This window comes from Pelophylax lessonae, assembly GCF_965119305.1.
Source record: "Pelophylax lessonae genome assembly, chromosome: 13".
Taxonomy (NCBI): domain Eukaryota; kingdom Metazoa; phylum Chordata; class Amphibia; order Anura; family Ranidae; genus Pelophylax; species Pelophylax lessonae.
This window is the reverse complement of record NC_138780.1, coordinates 129,966,625-129,987,089: the sequence shown is the minus strand read 5'-3', so window position 1 is coordinate 129,987,089 and position 20,465 is coordinate 129,966,625. Positions and strand designations below refer to the sequence as shown.

Genomic DNA, 20,465 nt, shown 5'->3' with positions numbered 1-20,465 from the left:
AGTACTAGTGACTGGTGCGTGAAACAGATATTATTTATTCATTCTAGTTATCTTTTGCAATTTGTTGCTGTGGTTGACCATACTAACTACATTTAGGTTTGGAATATACTCAAAAAGATTTAATTGAGACTGGCAATAGGACTGAACTTTCTTGAATGAGAACTTCAAACATTGAATTGTTATTATATTATAACATGTTTGCCCTTATTATAACATCTGGATATTTTATGTATATGTAAGTATGGGATTTAAAACAATATGAGTTGTTGGTTACTTTAAAAGTCAATTTTTCTCATTCCTAGATTCTCGTACAATTTTAGGATGTGGTACCCCTTCCTGAAAGTAGCCTATTTTATAATCCAAGTTGACGGAGAGTACTTTAGTTAATAGTTTAAAGTCAATACTTATATGTGAGATGAGCCGAAAGTACACCTAGGAGGTATGGTTAGTGCCAGGTTTGTCACAACCAAGGGGGAACCCTTCCAGAGTTCATTACATCGTTTCATAAAGTGCAGTGCGAGAAAACTTCTGATAATACAGTAGGCGACCAAGATTACAGTGAATGTATGGCCTATTGCAGTTTTTCTCAACTCCGGTCCTCAGGGCACACTAACAGGCCAGATTTTAAGTATTACCTTGGGAAATGCAGACTAGAATACTGTAATCACTGAGCAGCAAATTATATCACCTGTGATGTATTTCAGTTTTCTTGCAAACCTGGCCTGTTAGTGTGCCCTGAGTTGAGAAACACTGGTCTATTGTACTTCCTGCAGGGTAATCTCCATGTCAAGAAAGCATCTCAAGAACTCTGGAAGTTTTGCAAGGATAAAATTATCAAACAAATTATCAGCGAAGTGTTCATGAATGAGGGAGTCTGGTCGGTTTAAAAGGCCTGGGAGACTTAGAGAAGGTTGGCTTAAAGCTTTAAAATCTGGCTTTCTCTTTGCTTTTTGTGTTGGGAGGCTATTTGAATCAGCTTACCGTATCGACACAAACAAGTTAACTGAACATTGTCTGAAAAGCAGTTAGGAAGTCCCATATGGTAGAAATGTTAGCTAAATCAGTGAGCATCGTGTCTCTCAGGGACCAAGTTGTTCCATGTGGTCATTCCCTCTGGGGATGTCAGGGTAATCTGAAGGCTCACCAAAGGATAGTGAAACAATAAATTTGGTATTATTGAGGCCAAAATTACACAAGGAAGGGATATGCTGCATACAAATACATAGTCTATACAAGGGACTGGAATGAAATATGTAGAATTTCTTAGAAGGATGCCTTTCTCTCCAGGCAGCAATAAGGTTATACTGATGCAACAGAGAACGGAACTGCTGAACCAAGGTCACATCCTGTTGTGAAATTGAAGGGTTGACATCTATCGACATGTGGGCATAGGCCCAATTTTCTAGAATCCTTATTTTTGTGCTTTGCTCATCACAGTATTTATTAAAAACAGGAGTGTGTTAAAAAAACATGTTGCCATTCTGAAGGGGCAAAGAGTGGTGTTTTTAAGTTAACTACATATGTTCCCAATTTTTTTGTTTCAAAATAAAGTAAACAGAGGAGGTGTCCTTTGAACCTCTTTAGTAATGGCATACTGCTTTTATTGAAAAGGTGGCTTTATATTTAAACCTGGGATGTAATTTCACTATATGAGTGCTGCATTGACACTGCAACGCAGCCCGCAGTGAGCTGTAAAGAATCGCACGCCACTGTGCGACTTGAATGAATTGTACTTTTGTACACTTCAGATAAAGTTTGTTAAAATACAAAAAAATTGAAGCTGTGTGTGATGCCTTGAATCGCAGACCGCACTGTCCTCTTCTGCAGTTGGAAAAAGGATAGCTGCCAGAGTGGTAAAGCGCTCCGGCAGCTGTCCGTTCTTGTGTGAATACAGCTTAATTGATCTCTTCTGCAGCCCAAAGTTCAACTAAATGATGTTTGCACACTCTACCTTATTTCTAAATCCCAGAAAATGCTGTCATCGCTTATCCATGGATTAGAAGGTTCAGGTGGGGTAAGGAAAGGATCATACTCAGTATATTGTTCGGAGTAAGCAATAAAGCTGTAGAAAGGAAAAATTGTACACATAATAAGCCAAATCGTACATGAAAGGAATATGATTATAATGCAATGAGGATAACACAGTGTTAACAAAGTTTATAGCAATTTATTATTTTAAAAAATATTTTCCCTAAAATATTAAAAATATATCTCCTTATATATCACAGACAACATTGTTAACTTACCTGTCAGCTACTTTGGACATTTTTAAACAATGTCGATCTATCTGAACATTCAGAAAATGAATCTGTAAAGAGAATAATTTAACATCAATTCATGCCATTATGTATATATTTATAATATAACATTTATGTTATCATGACTAAATATCTGTGTAAAGCTTCCTACAGATATCAGATAATGTTTGGATACTAGGGAACAATCTGAACACCAAATATTTATTTAATAAAGAAATAAAAAATGCAGGAAAGAACAGAAGACATACAGTACATATTTGTTTATTAGGAATGTATGTATGCTTCCTGAAGCTAAAACTAGTACCACTTATATCTTCAGGTATTGGATAAATAATTCTAGCCTGGTGAGGTGAATCATTTTTTTTCTACCTTGCTAAAATTATTAGCTCTAGTCACTGCTATGCCATAGATATCCACCTCATTATCCAATTTGGTTGATCCTAATTAACCACTTATGGGTATTTTAAATGCCTCCTGCAACCTTGTATGCCAATAAATTCACTATAGAGCTACCTGCGCTTTGTAGGCTGATAGTCATCCCTCAGCCTGATTTGAAGCCTATATTTAAATAGGAAGTTTACAAAACTGAAAGAAAACGTATAATTATTATCATAACTATAACCACTTAAAGCTGAAGTCAAGGCAAAAATCTAAATACATAGATGAAATACATATATTAGAGTTGATTTTAAATGCCAAAGGATTTGTATTTCTGTTTAGTCCTGACTCCTGAGATTTACACAGCTCTGCCATAGAGATCGGGGACCCAATCTTTCACAAGATTCACTTTCATTTACAGGTGTTCTCCCCATTCTGTCTCTGGACAGCAAAAGAAGGAGAAGCACACTGACGAGCTTATATATTTGCTTTCCTGCTCTCTCCTCCTATCAACATGTCCTTTGCACTGCAGCACACCTGGCTGGTTCCTTATGCTACTTCTCCCGTCCTCTCTCCTACAGTAGTTTGAGCTGTTTTGAGCTTTTATTTTTCTCTGCTTGTAAACTCCCCTCTATGTTAGCCTATGTGTGCATGCACACTATAGGTGTTTTCAGGAGTTTAGTGGCAGGGGAGTTTACAGGCAGAAAAAAAAACACATGTACAGAGAAGAAAATGTCCATATGAGCTGCACATCTCTGCAAACCCCAGGTTAGAAAGTCTAACAGCCTCAGCCTGGGCTCCAGCCAGGCCATGTCTCCAACGTGTTTCAATCTGCACTGGAGCTTAATCAAAGTAACATAGTTAGATAGTAGTTGAGGTTGAATAAAGACAATAGTCCATCCAGTTAAACCTGTGTGGATATGTGTGGACGTATTCATTCCTTTCCCATACCCTTGAATGTTGTGATCATCCCCATGAATAAGCTCTGGTAGCGGAGTGAAGCGCATTGGGGACGTGGCCTGGCTAGAGCCCAGGCTGAGGCTATTACACTTTCTAACCTGGGGTTTGTAGAGATGTGCAGCTCATATTGACATTTTCTCCCCTGTACATTGCTGTTTGGAGCCGGGACAAGCTCCATCCTAGCCTGCACTCACAGTGGTTGGCTTTACTGATATACAGTAGATTTCATGCAGACTGAGCAACATCCACAATTTTGGTTTGGGGTCACAGAAAAAAAACCCATGACTTGTGTGTTCAGGAGAGGACCTTTTAAGTATAAAAAATGCTAAAAAGGGAAAAAAACATGCATTAGAGTGCGTTAACACGTTAATGCATTTGAATGCCAAGAATTCTGGCCAATAGAATGCATTAAAGTGTTTGTTACCCCAAAAAGTAATATTCTTGATATGTGGCCTGCTGTACCATATACTCATATGAGAAAATATCCTGTTCTCTTTGTATTGCTATTGATAGGGAAACCCTAAAACTCATGGGTTTCAGTAACATTTTGACTGTTGAAGCCAGATTGAAAATTATATTTATTTAGACAAACGTGTAGGTAGAGACATGTTTGGAGAGCAAGTCAATCACATTACATTCTGTTGGCTTAATAATCATTGCTCTAACTGGCTAGGGTTCCTAATACAATTTATACTTTCTAAAGTGGGTGGAACCTAGCTATCTAGTTTCTTTTAAGTCACATCTCAGTCTTTGATGACATTCTTTGATATGCGAAATGGACATTTAACATAGACATGTCACTTCCAAAGCTTGTTGGCTAAACAGGTCTTCAAGGGTCAAGATAGCAATCTTAACAGCTGGAGCTGTAAATGGCTTTTGAATACAACAGCTGTTATACAATATGACTTTTCACAATATAGACATCCAAAATATCTGCTTAATCATAAATCCATGTTTGATAATCATAAATAAAAATTTGATAAATAAAATGGCTGCTTTCCTTTTCCTCATCACTTCCTTTATGTGAAATCCCTGGTGTTCCTGCCAGTCCCTCAGCTTTCCTTTTCAAAACTGACCACAGTAAGCGAGAGAACACACCATGGTCAGTTCTCTAGCTATGCTGAGGAGTCTGCTCTCCTTCAATGATCTGACTTGTTCTGACACGCCCCTGCTGCACAGCCATTTACTGGGAAGCTCAGAGTGCTGCTACTTCTCCACCCGCAGCTCTTATAAAGAAAGGTAATGCGATCACTTATAAAAAGGTAAAAAAAGGTATTTATAATGTATTTTTATATCTATACAAAATTGTTTTGCATTTCTATTATAAATTGAATGGGGAACAAGGTTATTAAGGAAATAATATATGAAGTGCTGCGCTGTAGGGCTAAAAGTATGCAAATAAATGTGAATAAACATAAAAATGATCAATCTTCAATAACTGAAACTAAAAGATGATATATATATCAATGGTATAATATAAATAAAACACAAATAAATACTACTAACATGCAAAATGATCATATACTGTATTATATTGTGTCCTTTACCATGTGACAAACATATATGATTTGGAATGTGAATTTGGAGTGGTAATGAAAATAATGATGTGCGATTATCAAGTGACTTAAAATAAAAATAGTTAATGTTCAGTGTAATCAAAGCGGTGACTACAACCCAAAATAAGGTGAATCTTCAGTGCAGGTGACACCTCCGTGTTCACAGGCTGCACACCTTACTGCTGTAAGGTAACAGAATTGGATAAGTCTTTCTTGGACACTCCCTAATTCCCAGCACAGCCTTCATTCCCAGCACATCTGCGCATCGGCATACCAGAAGAGATGTGTGAACGAGCTCGGTGCTCGTGGATGTATTACACTTGAATGCCTTTTGATAAGTGAGTACCCTGCTGTCATTTTCCAGTGAAAAAAACAAACAAGATTACGCTATGGAGCATAGAGTATAGAGGACACGTCGTTAACATTAGATGTGCTGGGAATGGAGGAGTAGCCAAGAAAGAATTATCCAATGCTGTTACGTTACAGCAGAAAGGGGAGTGGCCTGTGAACACGAAGGTGTCACCTCCACTGATGATTTACCTTATTTTGGGTTAAAAAAATGCTAGGTCACCCGCGCCAGGAGACAAAATATATACTGGGTTTTGATACAACTAAAAAAATAATATTAAAATAGAAAAAAACAAGAAAGAGCAGCTGCTGTGGCCCGGCCTGCTGGAACCAATTAGGAAGAGAGTACAGGTGTACATTCTCCCGCAACACAGTGCTTGCTACAAAATATGTGCTCTTAATTAAACCATGCAAAATTTAAAAAAACAACCAAGCCAGTGATACTAAATGAAATGCTATCCTATAAATAGCCCTTTGTAGAAGGAAAAAAAGGGGACCAATCAGAGATTCAGAGGTCTTAGCAAAGAGAAGAGAAAAAAAGGGACTCTGCTAAATGCACAACTGCTGCTACTTTCTACAGAGAAAGAACAACTACAGACGGCGACTTAAGCCTCGTACACACAATGAGATTATCGGATGATCTTTCGTCCATTTTTTGTTGCACTCTAGTCTCATGTGGAAAGTGAAGAGGTTACTTTCATAAGAAAATTCCCGTACGACAGAATTCTACTTCAGAAGTAATGTCATGTGTTGGATTATTTTGTATGTGTTCTTTCATTTCTGAGCATTACCAGTCTTGCTTTTACGATTTTTTTCAGACGAAAACTATACTAATTAAACGAAAATCGGACGTTGTGTTGACGTACAATAAAAATTTTATAGCCTGCACATCCAGTTTTTGTCATCGGAAAATTCGTAATCGGCTGTCGAAAGCACTATACTAACAATCCGAAAATCGGCAGATCGTTCGTCGGAAGAAATTTTACTTACGAATTTCGTATCGTGTGTACGGGCCTTTAGGGCTGTGGACCAGGAGCTCTGTGTTTGTCTCTCATCCATTCCTGCAAGAATAGAGCACTTGTGGATCATCCTAGGCTCAAGTATCCCATTGATGATCCTGTTTTTCCTTTATATCTACATCCTAACCCACTGAGCTACTCGAGATACAAGAGGAAGGACATATCCAGGTGCCGCTGATACATTGGTCACGGAGACCACCTGAGCCTGTGTGATCTCCCTGCCGTAAGGCAAGAGAGGATCCATTCCGTCTGGTGAGTTTGACTTATATCCCCCATGCACTCGTGGTGACTCTGGCTTCCACACCCTGCATGACATAGTGTTCAGCATCTCCTCTGGGATCAACACTACTCCTCCTTTCTTTAGTTCATCAATCCACTTGGACTAAATTATCATAATAGACTTTTTCAATATTAACTTTTATTACTAAAATTGTGTTTTCTGCCATTGCTACTTTTTTGTTATTGCGTTTTATTGGCCCATGGTGGCGTTATTTTATTTTTATAGATGCATATTTATCAATTTATATTTATTATATTTATTGGTATAGTCACTGCTCTTTACACATATTAGGGGTTTCTTTCACAATTTTCCATCTAAAAAGGGATATTTATAGGATAGCATTTCATTTAGTATCACTGGCTTGGTTGGTTTTTTAAATTTTGCACATGTTTAATTAAGAGCATTTATTTTGTAGCAAGTGCTGTGTTGCGGGAGAAGGTACACCGGTACTCTCTTCCTAATTGCTTTATTTTGGGTCGTAGTCACTGCTTTGATTACACTGAAGATTGACTATTTTAATTTTAATTCACTTGATAATCGCACATCATTGTTTTCATTACCAGTCCGAATTCACGTTCCAAATCATATATGTTTGTCACATTGTAAAGGACACAATATTATATATGATCATTTTGCATGTTAGTAGTTTTTATCTGTGTTTTATTTATATTACACCATTGATATATATCATCATTTTAGTTTCAGTTATTGAAAATGTAATCATTTTTATGTTTATTCAAAATGTTTTGCATACATTTGCATTTGCATACATTGCATTTGCATTAGCCCTACAGCGCAGCACTTTAAATATTATTTCCTTTATCACTTTAATAGCTTGGGTTTTGCTACATTGGTGTTTGCGAGCTGTTTTTGGGCTGTCACCCTTTATTATAGTGATAGCACGAGAGTCTCACACTATCTACCACTTACAAGGTGATTGTTTACAATCACTTTAATGCCAAACGCGGGGAACGTGCGTTAACGTGTATTACCGTATGGCCATTTATTAATCTTATGCATGGACATCTTGGTTAACATTGCTGTGGAGGAGAATGGATGCTAAAAAAAGAGCCCAGCGAGGGTTGTGTTAGCAGTGCATAGAGTCTGGAGTTTGGGAAGGTATATTGAATGAATACAATATTGACTGACACAAGGTGGATGGATCACCATGGGGACACAGTTTGCACTTTAATTACATGCAAGAATGTAAGTGGTTTAACACCTTTTGATAATACATTTCTTAAAGTGGAATTACACTATTTTAGCATTTTTGGTACTATTGGACACAGCAATTGGAATTGACTGCAAGGAAGAGCAGGAAAAGTGACACATAATGCATGATTACCAATTTTAAGAGTAAGGTTAGATACTAAAGGAATTACAAAGTTGTATGAGGACACACTTTTTTTGGGAAAGCATGTCACTGGTTTAGTAAGGAACCAATCCCAAATGGAAATGTGAGCATATTTATGTACTTTAAGGGCTGCTTATTTTAAAACATACTACACTATGGGGTTGATTTACTAAAGCTGGTGCAAAATCCGGTGCAGCACTGCATAGAAACCAATCAGCTTCCAGGTTTATTGTCAAAGCTTAAACAAGCTAAAGTTAGAAGCTGATTGGCTACCATACGCAGCTGTACCAGATTTTGCACTCTTCAGTTTTAGTAAATCCACCCCAATATTTTTTTTTTATTTTTTTCGGATCTTCTAATAGTAAGTGCAAACTGAAGAGAATTATTTTGGAAGTAAGAATTGGTAGTGGATTTATATCAAGTGTGACTGATGATTCAGAGGGTAAGGGTAGATACAGTATAAAAGGACTAAGTTGTCACGGGAAGATTCAAATTTTGGTGATGCATGGCACTCAATCACACAATGTAAGCACATTTACTAGCTTTACAGTGTGTTTTGTTTGGACATACTACACTATACTGTATGTTGTTTCTCATGTTTTTGAGAGTCTCCAGGAAGTATAAAAGGAAGAGGATTAACCTGCAGAATTTTATTGCACTTATGGAAGAAGGGAAAAACAGAGACAGGATGCATCTTATTTGTCACGCATGTATTTATTCTGATTCATGAATAAAGAGGATTTTATTGGTGACAATTTTGAGAACATTTTGATTAACTTTTAAGGACAATTGATATTTTCTAAGCGCTGGCTGTTGATTGTATATATCTTCCTTCTAAAGTGCAGAGGTAATCCAACAACTGTGGATTTTTTAGTCATAGTGTGCTGATATTTTGGGAATACACACATTTCCATGGTTGACAGTGAGGAAGAGATATACTTTTGGACTATGGGCTTATTTGCCAAGAAGAGAAATCTAATGGTTATGCAAATGTTCGCTACACCATCTTTCTCATCTATAAACCTGAAAATTCAAGTTAGTGGCTAGAATGTAATAGTAGTTAAACAAAAATAAGACTACTATTATCCAAAACTCCTTTCCAATATATGTATTAGGTCATAGAGATAGAGATAGATAGAGATAGTGTGGGGTTCAGTTCACCTCATGCAGCATAAATTATCGGGTTAACTTCTGCAAAGGGGAGAGGAACAAAACAAGTGGTTTGTCACAAGAAGGTATCATGGAGTTATCTTGCCTGAAAAATACATGCCCTAATTTCTGCAACATTGCCAACATTTAGACATGAATTCAGCCATACAGAGGGTAATAAATAGTTCTTCCTAATGTCAGAAGTATCATAATAATCATAAACTATCACCATACATGTGCTAGTATTCACCGGTAAATCAAACAAGGAAGTGAGGTATAAAGAATTTTGGTGGTGCAGCAACGCAGTTGAAAATGGACAACAGGTGTCTTACCTATTGAAAAATTTTCCAAAATCTTAGGCATGCTAAACACATATTCATGTTTATGTACAAATAGAATGATGTCAATGCCATGCAATGTGATTAAATAGAAAATTATTTTAAAGAAGATTTAGGTTACACAATATTGCTGACATGCGACATCCATTTTTTAATTCTCATACTCCCTTTACATGCTGTCATTTTTCAACATAATGGTAATTCCACTTCAAAGAAGCGCAGAGGTTAAACACATTTTTAAACACCTTCTGTTTTTCCTAATACGATACTCCCATTTCTGTACCTTAGGCATTTGTTCTACCTCAGTTCCAGTCTTGAGCAAAGCAGTTGTAATTTCTGAAGAACTACTAACCTGTTTTCGTAAGTCATCTTTTGTCGTTTTCCTAATCACGTGGGATGCCATGTGGACTGGGCTCTGTGACTGAGAATCTTCTGATACCCCATATACTGACTGGAGAAACACATAGAACAACAATCAGGATGAAGAAAAGAACAAGTGTTTAAAACAATTCCATAACCCACTATACAGAGACATTGTCCTGGAGTTTCTTGTGAATATCTATTACTTCTACAGATCCCCATACGGTTAGACATGCATAGCTTTTGCTGTCTTTATAACCAGATTTACACCTTTGTGCTTTGGTAACATATTGCAAAAGGAGCATTATATCACACTTTACTGTGAAGCATAGTAACTCATGTTCCGCAGTGCTGTGCATTGTGGCATCCCACTGTGGCATTGTAACTGACAAGCAGAAATATACAGACTTCTGTATGCACAACTTTATATACAACTTATTTATCATTTCCGGTAGCTATAGTGGGGCATATGATTTTGATTTTGTCAACATCTGGATTTTGCGGAGAAAGTTTATGCCTATATTTTATCAATGTATTTTATTACTTTTTTAAATAAATAAAGTCCGATCCATATAGGTGGTGTTTAAATATTTTCAGCCCGCAATCTCTTTTTTCATGTATAAATGAATATGTGGCTAAGTGAAATCAAATATGTTTTTCTGTAATATTACCTGTTCATAAATACCCTCCTCTTCTTCTTTTGACTTATATGCTACATATAACCCCTGTGATTGTGTTTGCAATTGTCCCTTTTGATAGTCTTATATTTTTTTAAGTCCTATTTTTTAAATCTTTCCTATGCTGTACACCTTTTCGCCATATCACTTTTGTAATTAAATGGCTGCATATCAGCTATAATATGGGCTGCATCATATAATGCTCCTTTTTAGAATGTAAGATATGTACATATCATTTTTTTTTTTTTACAGCTGAAAGAGGCTAGTGGACTTTTTATCAGCCATGGCACCAGAGGTGTAAGTATGTGCGTGTATATATAAATGTGTATTCTGTGTTATTAAGGGTACTAAGCTCGTACTCATGCAAATGCTCTGATACCTGAAACCGATACATTTGCAGTGCAGTTTGAGCCTATGCAAAATGAATGGGCTCAAATCACACTGCAAAGAATTGCATATGATTTTAACAAGAATGCCAGCAACAAAGAAATGGCCCCTGCCCCAATCTACAACTGGCCTTCACAGCACGGAGCACATGGAAGGGCAAATGCAGAAAAGACAAAAGCAAAGAAAATTCCCAGCTCAACTCACCAAGCAATCTGCTTACCAACTGAATTAACTTGTCCAACAGTATGAACTAAAAACGCATACTGAAATGTGTATATTTATAAAGTTGCTCAACAAGTTTTACACAGACTAAATAATACACACTGATTTGGATAATAGTTTTATCAAAGATATGTAGCAGACTACATTTCGGCCTAAATTTTAAAAAAAGATTCTTTAATTCATATAGCAAAAAAATAAAATAACCCAGTGGTGGTTAAATACCACAAAAAGGAAGCTCTATTTGTGTGAAAAAAAATGAAAAAAATGTCATTAGGGTACAGTGTTGCATGTTTGAGCAATTGTCAATTAAAGTAGCGCAGTGCTGTACAGCAAAAAATGCCCTGGTCATGAAGGGGATGAAACCTTCCGGAGGTCGAATGGTTAAAAATTGCTGCTTAGCTTTTTAAATGCACTTTTCTGAAAACTCCAGGACTGAAAAATCCTGCTTAGCTTTCCTTTCTTTTTAATGTTCATGAGGGGTCTGGCGAGATATTATTTACCATAACTAACCCTGTCTAAAATGTGCTGGCAGATCTTATTATCAGCTGTAAACTAGATTTGAATCCTGTTCGTCCCGTCACAGAGTTAACGATCTAGAAGCTGGGCTTTTTTTAGGTATGCTGTGTGAAATTTTTGGTCTACCTGCTTTTTTTGTTGCAATCTGTTTACTGTTGTCACTCATCTATCTAGTACAAAGCAATGTACAGTGATTTGTTGGACTTTTGTTATTTGAATCATATTTTATTTACTTTAAAAAAAAAAAAAAACCCTTTGAAAGAAAAAAAAAAGGATAGGGTACTGAACCTAATGTAAAACACACCTTTTTGACCTTTTGGGGATTCTTCATTCGACGACATTTTCTAATGTCCATTTCCGTTGTATTCACACATCCAGGCTAAGGAAACATTAAGCACATTAGAAAAAAAATACATCTAATCATGCAAAGCAGTTACACATAATTGATTGGGAAAACATTTTCCATTTGAAAGGATATGCTTTTAATTTTTAAACTCAGTACCTTATACGGCCAATATATGAGCACATGTTGTTACCCTGACAGTTAAATACTACACTCCAGACAATCTGAAAAATATAGAAAAGTACACAAACTATCACAAGTTTTTGGGCATTGTTTCGAAAACATTTCACTCTGTATCTGACACTAACCTGTTTTTTTGTAAATTGTTACCACATAATTTCTAGTTCTGGATTTTGCAAGATCCAGGTTTTTCTGCAATCTAATTTTATACACATACAGTGGGTACGGAAAGTATTCAGACCCCCTTACATTTTTCACTCTTTGTTATATTGCAGCCATTTGCTAAAATCATTTAGGTTCATTCTTCTTCCTCATGAATGTACACATAGCACCCCATACTGACAGAAAAACACAGAATTGTTGACATTGTTGCAGATTTATTAAAAAAGAAAAACTGAAATATCACATGGTCCTAAGTATTCAGACCCTTTGCTGTGACACTCATATATTTAACTCAGGTGCTTTCATTTTCTTCTGATCATCCTTGAGATGGTTCTACACCTTCATTTGAGTCCAGCTGTGTTTGATTATACTGATTGGACTTGATTAGGAAAGCCACACACCTGTCTATATAAGACCTTCCAGATCACAATGCATGTCAGAGCAAATGAGAATCATGAGGTCAAAGGAACTGCCTGAAGAGCTCAGAGACAGAATTGTGGCAAGGCACAGATCTGGCCAAGGTTACAAAAAGATTTCTGCTGCACTTAAGGTTCCTAAGAGCACAGTGGCCTCCATAATCCTCAAATGGAAGACGTTTGGGACGACCAGAACCCTTCCTAGAGCTGGCCGTCCGGCCAAACTGAGCTATCGGGGAGAAGAGCCTTGGTGAGAGAGGTAAAGAAGAACCCAAAGATCACTGTGGCTGAGCTCCAGAGATGCAGTCAGGAGATGGGAGAAAGTTGTAGAAAGTCAACCATCACTGCAGCCCTCCACCAGTCGGGGCTTTATGGCAGAGTGGCCCGACGGAAGCCTCTCCTCAGTGTAAGACACATGAAAGCCCGCATGGAGTTTGCTAAAAAACACCTGAAGGACTCCAAGATGGTGAGAAATAAGATTCTCTGGTCTGATGAGACCAAAATAGAACTTTTTGGCCTTAATTCTAAGCGGTATGTGTGGAGAAAATCAGGCACTGCTCATCACCTGTCCAATACAGTCCCAACAGTGAAGCATGGTGGTGGCAGCATCATGCTGTGGGGGTGTTTTTCAGCTGCAGGGACAGGACGACTGGTTGCAATCGAGGGAAAGATGAATGCGGCCAAGTACAGGGATATCCTGTACAAAAACCTTCTCCAGAGTGCTCTGGACCTCAGACTGGGCCGAAGGTTTACCTTCCAACAAGACAATGACCCTAAGCACACAGCTAAAATAACGAAGGAGTGGCTTCACAACAACTCCGTGACTGTTCTTGAATGGCCCAGCCAGAGCCCTGACTTAAACCCAATTGAGCATCTCTGGAGAGACCTAAAAATGGCTGTCCACCAACGTTTACCATCCAACCTGACAGAACTGGAGAGGATCTGCAAGGAGGAATGGCAGAGGATCCCCAAATCCAGGTGTGAAAGACTTGTTGCATCTTTCCCAAAAAGACTCCTGGCTGTATTAGATCAAAAGGGGGCTTCTACTAAATACTGAGCAAAGGGTCTGAATACTTAGGACCATGTTATATTTCAGTTTTTCTTTTTTAATAAATCTGCAACAATGTCAACAATTCTGTGTTTTTCTGTCAGTATGGGGTGCTATGTGTACATTCATGAGGAAGAAGAATGAACTTAAATGATTTTAGCAAATGGCTGCAATATAACAAAGAGTGAAAAATGTAAGGGGGTCTGAATACTTTCCGTACCCACTGTATGTGGTCATTCAGAAAGAAACTATTTACACCTCTGGTACAATTGTTTAGTTATACTGTGAGCCCGGGCGGAAAGAATCTACTGGTTCCTATTGCTGCGATTGAAAGCTGCGTGTGAATAGCTGCATCCACCGAGCCCCTACACTGCAGGCTGTTGGTGGCCACAGGATTTTGTGACTGTTCAAACAGCCAGCGATTGTCTTCAGTGATTGTGACTGGATGTGCACAAATTGCTTACAGCCACAATCCCCGCATGTTATTGCTGGCTGTGCAAATAGCCGTGAATAGCTGCAGCTCCCGAGTAATGACAGTCTGATGGCCCGTGAACAGCTGCAGCTCCCGAGTAATGACAGGCTGACAGCAGCTGTCGGCAGCTGCAGTCGCAGCTATCCCCACACAGCTGTCAGTGGATTCTTGCCACTAGAATTTGCAGCATGGTTAAACATCTATGCAAACGATGCCCTAAAACTAGCACTACATTAAAGGAGATGCCGATATATAGGAGGAGGTTTGCATTGCAGAAAATGAATTTACAATAGGCCGGTCTCATTCCCAGATGCATTGTGATTGCCTGGTTTGGGAAACCTGATTGTAGTTAATCCAGGTGGATTGTATTAAAAACTAAGCTAAACAGAGATTTATTGTTTATTCACCAGTTGCGCTTTTCTATCTATCTATCTATCTATCTATCTATCTATCTATCTATCTATCTATCTATCTATCTATCTATCTATCTATCTATCTATCTATCTATCTATCTATCTATCTATCTATCTATCTATCTATCTATCTATCTATCTATCTATCTATCTATCTATCTATCTATCTATCCCTACTTATAGGCCCCTTTAACACTGGCGGAGTCAGTCAGCGGATCAACCCGCTCTCTGCTGATGCCTGCTAAGCAGGAGGATGACAGGACAGGTCTGTGTCTGCTCCGCTGTTTCAGTGCAGACACAGACACTGCTGCTGTTCTCTATGGGGCTGTCAGATGGAAATTGACTGTCATCTGATTTTACGGACAAACATCCGTCTGTTTTTAGCTAGATGGATCAGATCGGATGCCAGTGGCTCTGCTAACATCCGCCACTCCATAGGGAGCAATAGATGGTCCAAATGGGTCCGCGTGAAAAACTGACATTCAGATCTGATCGGTCTATCAGTGTGAAAAGCGGTTTATTTGCTCCCTCATGTTAAATATACTAAACTAAATCATTTTTATTTTATACTTGTTTGATAATACTTCTAACACAGTTTTTGACTTAGTGTGACAATGCTAGTCTCTCACATTAAGATGAGTGAGTTTTGTTACCCTAGGACAAAGCACATAATAATCTTCACATTTTTTTAAGTGTACCCTCAAAGCCAAACTCCAGACATATTTAAAAGACAAACAATAATGCAACTAGGTTTTCATTAATAAATAATCAAAAATTTTAAGAGCAGCTAGTGTAAGTACCTATATTCCCGAATTTCACTCTGTCTCTTGCTATCCCCTGTACTGCAACACTCACACTTTTTTACACTCAGATTACTTTTTTAGTCCCCTGAAACTCTTTTCCAACCTGCACTGTATTCCACTATAAAAAACACTGTATTCCTTCTATAAATGTAAGGGAATGTGGTATCAGTTGCCTGGTTGTGCTGGTTGTGACCATTTTACCTGAAATTCTTTGAACCATTCAAATTAAATACAAACTAACTATTTTATGCAAAGTTTATTGCAGTTTATTGTAAATGGCATACTTTTCCTTTCATCACATGGATGACAAATCTAAACAGATGTTAAATCGCTCTGCCTTTCATATCTGAAGGCCAGATAAAAAAAAAATCCAGGAAGCTGAAAAATATATCAGGAACATTGTAAAGTACATTACATATTATTGGTAATAAAGGTTTCTGTCAACTTTTAAGAAAAAAAAAAATATGAACAGGAACATAACACCAAGTATACATGTTGTGTTCAAATATATTGATAACTGATTTAGACCAACTGACGTTCACTGAGATTTTACAATGTATTCATCTAATTCCGGAGCATGCGTGCACCCTAATCAGTCACACAAGGGTTAACCCGATATAAGCGCTATATGAACCCACTGAGGATGATTAATGATGGCAGCAAAACAAGTCATGAATGATGCCAATGTATTTTTCCAAATTACCTGTGGGGCCGTATTAAAGCAGCCCGGGGGTTGCATTTGGCCCACGGGCCGGACTTTGGACATGCCTGCCTTATAGGCAATGGCGGCGGCAGCACCCAACAGCCGATGGAAACATTGGCTGCGGTGCCGACATTGCTGGACTCCAGGACAGGTAAGTGTCCTAATATTAAAAGTCAGCAGCTACAGTATGTGTAGCTGCTGACTTTTAATTTTTGGAGGGGGGAGGCTGGAACATCGCTTTAACATCCCACGTCCACAGGTACAATCAACATTTCTCTTATTCAACCCAGCTGTTATAGACGAGGTTGCTAAACTTATTTCTAACGCCCTTCTAACCGCCTGTACCCTGGACCCAGTTCCCTCTCAAATACTGCGCCCACCCTCTGACTCTATCCTACACTCTCTAACTCCCATCTTTAATCTTTCCCTCTCTTCTGGCACCTTCCCCAAATCTCTAAAACATGCACTTGTCACCCCCATACTTAAAAAGTCTTCCTTGAACCCCACCGATCTTAACAACCTATGCCCCATCTCCTTGCTTCCCTTTTTTCTTCAAACTCCTTGAACACCTGGTCTACATCCGAGTGACCACCTCACTGAGAATACCCTTCTTGATCCCCTTCAGTCTGGATTTTGCCCTCAACACTCCACGGAAACTGCTTTCCTAAAACTCACAAATTACTTACTAACAGCAAAAAACAATGACCACTACTCCTTTGGTCTCTGTGACTGTGCTCTTTGTTGGCTCTCATTCTACCTATCCCACCGCACCTTGAGTGTCACTTACAATTCTACTTCCTCCTCTCCTCTTCTTTTCTCCATCGGGGACCCCCAAGGTTTGGTTCTTGGACTCCTCATGCATCACTAATTTACTGACTGACTGATAAGGAAATTGCATATTTCATATTCCTTATTAAGGTTGCCCTCACAAATATCCAATAAAGTCTCTAATATCCTGGTAAAGCAGGCCATATAAGGACATAAGCTTAGCTTTACCTTATACCAAAGAAATGTTATTGTTAACTGATGACCAAGTCCTTGGGGGGTCATATTGCAAAGGGGTGTTCTTTTCCTTACATTCAACTTACCACAGCAAAAACCTCTAAGTTCTTTGTCTCACCCAGAACTGCATTTGCATTGAGGCAAGTGTCTGGTCCTGATCCAAGATGCCATGCTATATTATAATGGGGGGGGGGGACCCATGGCAGAAACAGCATCTTTAGGTAAGTATTCTTGTTATATTTTCTTTATCTTTATCTGTCATTACTTTTAATAAATGTTATACTTTTACGTATTTGTGTGATCTCTCTTTGCACATATCAAACACAACCCCAAAAACGTGACAAAACACCGACATATCAGCCTGGATGTCACACCACTTCCTCAAACTCAACCTGTCCAAAACGAATATTTCCTTCCCTATGTGCCCCCTTCCCCTGACTTCTCTGACAGGATCAATAGCACAACTATCAACCCATCCCCGCATGCCAGGGTGCTAGGTGTAGTCCTAGACTCTGAGCTCTCTTTTCAACCCCGCATTCAATCACTTTCCAAAGCTTGCTATCTCAACAGCTGCAACAGCTCCAAAATACACCTCTTCCTAACCAATGACACCACAAAACTTCCAATCCACTCCCTGGTTATCTCTCGCCTCGACTACTGCAACTCCCTCTTCATTGGCTTACCTTTAAATAGACTATGCCCTATTCGGTCCATCATGAATGCTGCTGCCAGACTCATCCAAATTACAAACTCCTCAGCGTCTACTACTCGTCTCTGTCAATCGCTCCATTGGCTGCCATCTACCCAACAAATTAAGGTCAGTATACTAAAAATAACTTACAAAGCCACCCACAACTTGGCCCCCAGCTACATCACTAACCTAGTCTCAAAATACCAACCAAATCGTTTTCTTCGTTCCTCCCAAGACATCCTACTGTCTAGTTCCCTTGTCACCTTCTCCCATACTCGCCTCCAGGACTTCTCCTGCACCTCTCTCAACCTTTGGAATCCACTACCCCAATCTGTCTGACTATCTCCAACTCTATCAACTTTTAGGTGATCTCTGAAAATTTTCTCTTCAGAGAAGCTTATACTGTCCACACCTAACAACTGAACTTTTGTTTTCTCCATTAGCTCATCCCCACAGTTATTGCCTTTTACATATCTTGACCCTCCCTTCTAGATTGTAAGCTCTAACGAGCAGGGCCCTTTGTTTCCTCCTGTATTAAATTGTAATTGTACTGTCTGCCCTCATGTCGTAAAGCACTGTGCAAACTACTGGCGCTATATAAATCCTGCATAAAAGTAATAATAATAATAATGTAAAAAAAAAAAAATACCATAATGAGCAAGTACAAGGAATATGTATTGATTTTATTTAAAACAAATTGATAAAGTAGTGTTAGACTTGGGTCTGCAGGGGAGCCACAGTGGGACTTAACTCTGCAAATAGATCCCCCCCCCAGCTGCTCCAAACCCTCCCCCCACTGTACTTTACCCCCTACTGATTCCCGGCACCCCCTCCCAGCAGTGCTGTTGAATGGCTTCCATGCCTCCCCCTCCCACTGGCTACAGCTGCTTCTGGGGCAGGAGATCGGTGCCGAAATGAAGAGGGGAGTGGCAGTTGGATCAGTATTTATTGTTCCTGTGTTCATTCATTACTGAATTATAGCAAACACAGTTTAATATGCCTCACTTTGTGAAGGAATAGGAGCCTCTGTACACCGGGCATACCACAGCACACATCCATGCGTGGTTGTGTTAACCTGCACAGAAATGCACAGGTGTTCTGCGCATCCCTATGCAGACGAACCCACTGATGTCTATTGGAATATAGCGTCTGCATGGACACAGTCGCTGATCTCGATTTGACATCCATGTGGGTGCGGGTTCGCAATACGGAACTTACACTATATGTATTCGGGCTGTGCACCTGCACCCACACAGATTTTGGATTGGCAGCAGCGACTGTATCCGTGCAGCCACTGCATCCCAATTGACATGAATGGGACTTCCTGCACAGGGATACAAGGTACACCTGTGTGCATCCCCATGTGCATAAACATGGTCTGTATATGAGCGTACGCCCCATGTAAGCGAGGGCTTAGTAGGAATTTACAGGAATTTTGTTGTGTTTATGTGTGCTAATAATGATTTTAGTGTATTTTTTTGTGAAAATGGTGATTTAATAAACATTTGGGCAACTATTGCAGGGATGGTAATGGCCCCTTGACTTTTTTTACTGCATCTCAGATCAGACAGGCTAGATTCAGCCATGGGTAAAAATGTGGAAATGTACCATTAAAAAAAATATATAGCAATTTTGGAATTAATGGCTGCCCCAAAAAATGTGGGGCAGGACAGCAAAGTTAATTGGCAACATGTCAGTAACATGATTGGGAATAAAAAGGGCATCTCAGAGAGTCAGTGTCTCAGAAATAAAGATGGGCAGAGGTTCACCAATCTGTGAAAAGCCGTGTCTATGAATTGTGGAGCTATTTCAAAATAATGTTCTTCAATAAAAAATTGTAAATACTTTAAATATATCATCATCTACAGTACATAATATCATCAAAAGATTCTGAGAATCTGGAGAAATCTCTGTACGCAAGGCTGAAACACAATATTGGATGCCCGTTATCTTTGGGCTCTCTGCATTAAAAACAGGCATGATTCTGTGATGGATATCACTGCATTGGCTCAGGTTTACTTCCAAACGTCATTGTCTGTGAACATATTTCACTGTGCCATCCAAAAATGCAAGGTATAGCTCTATCATGCAAAAAAGAAACCATATCTGAACATGATCCAAAAATGTCGCTGTCTTCTTTGAACCAAAGCTCATTAAAATAAATGGTCTGTTGCAAAGTCTAAAACTGTCCTGTGGTCAGATAAATCAAAATTTGACATTCTTGACATTCTTTCTGGCAACCATGGGTGTTGTGTCCCCTGTATTAAGGGGAGAGGGTCCTTCTGGCTCATTATCAGGACTCAGTACAAAAGCCTGCATTGCTGATCATATGGGGTGCATTAGTGTGTATGGCATGGGCATATGCTCCAATTCAGATGATGTCTTTTTTAGGGAAGGTCTTGCATATTTTAGCAGGACAATGCTAAACTG

General features: G+C 38.8%; 1 protein-coding gene across 3 annotated transcripts in view; it reads right to left on the bottom strand.

The window, feature by feature from the left end:
• RGS6 (regulator of G protein signaling 6) overlaps nucleotides 1–20,465 on the bottom strand; it is a gene marked incomplete at its 5' end in the record, with an annotated part of 657,279 nt that overhangs the window by 69,496 nt on the left and 567,318 nt on the right. For all 3 annotated transcript variants that reach the window (XM_082275029.1, XM_082275027.1, XM_082275028.1), the window contains 4 exons: nucleotides 1,952–2,062; nucleotides 2,247–2,308; nucleotides 9,993–10,091; nucleotides 12,107–12,181. In XM_082275029.1, the coding sequence (XP_082131155.1) occupies nucleotides 1,952–2,062; nucleotides 2,247–2,308; nucleotides 9,993–10,091; nucleotides 12,107–12,181 (347 nt within the window). The remainder of the gene's footprint in view (nucleotides 1–1,951; nucleotides 2,063–2,246; nucleotides 2,309–9,992; nucleotides 10,092–12,106; nucleotides 12,182–20,465) is intronic.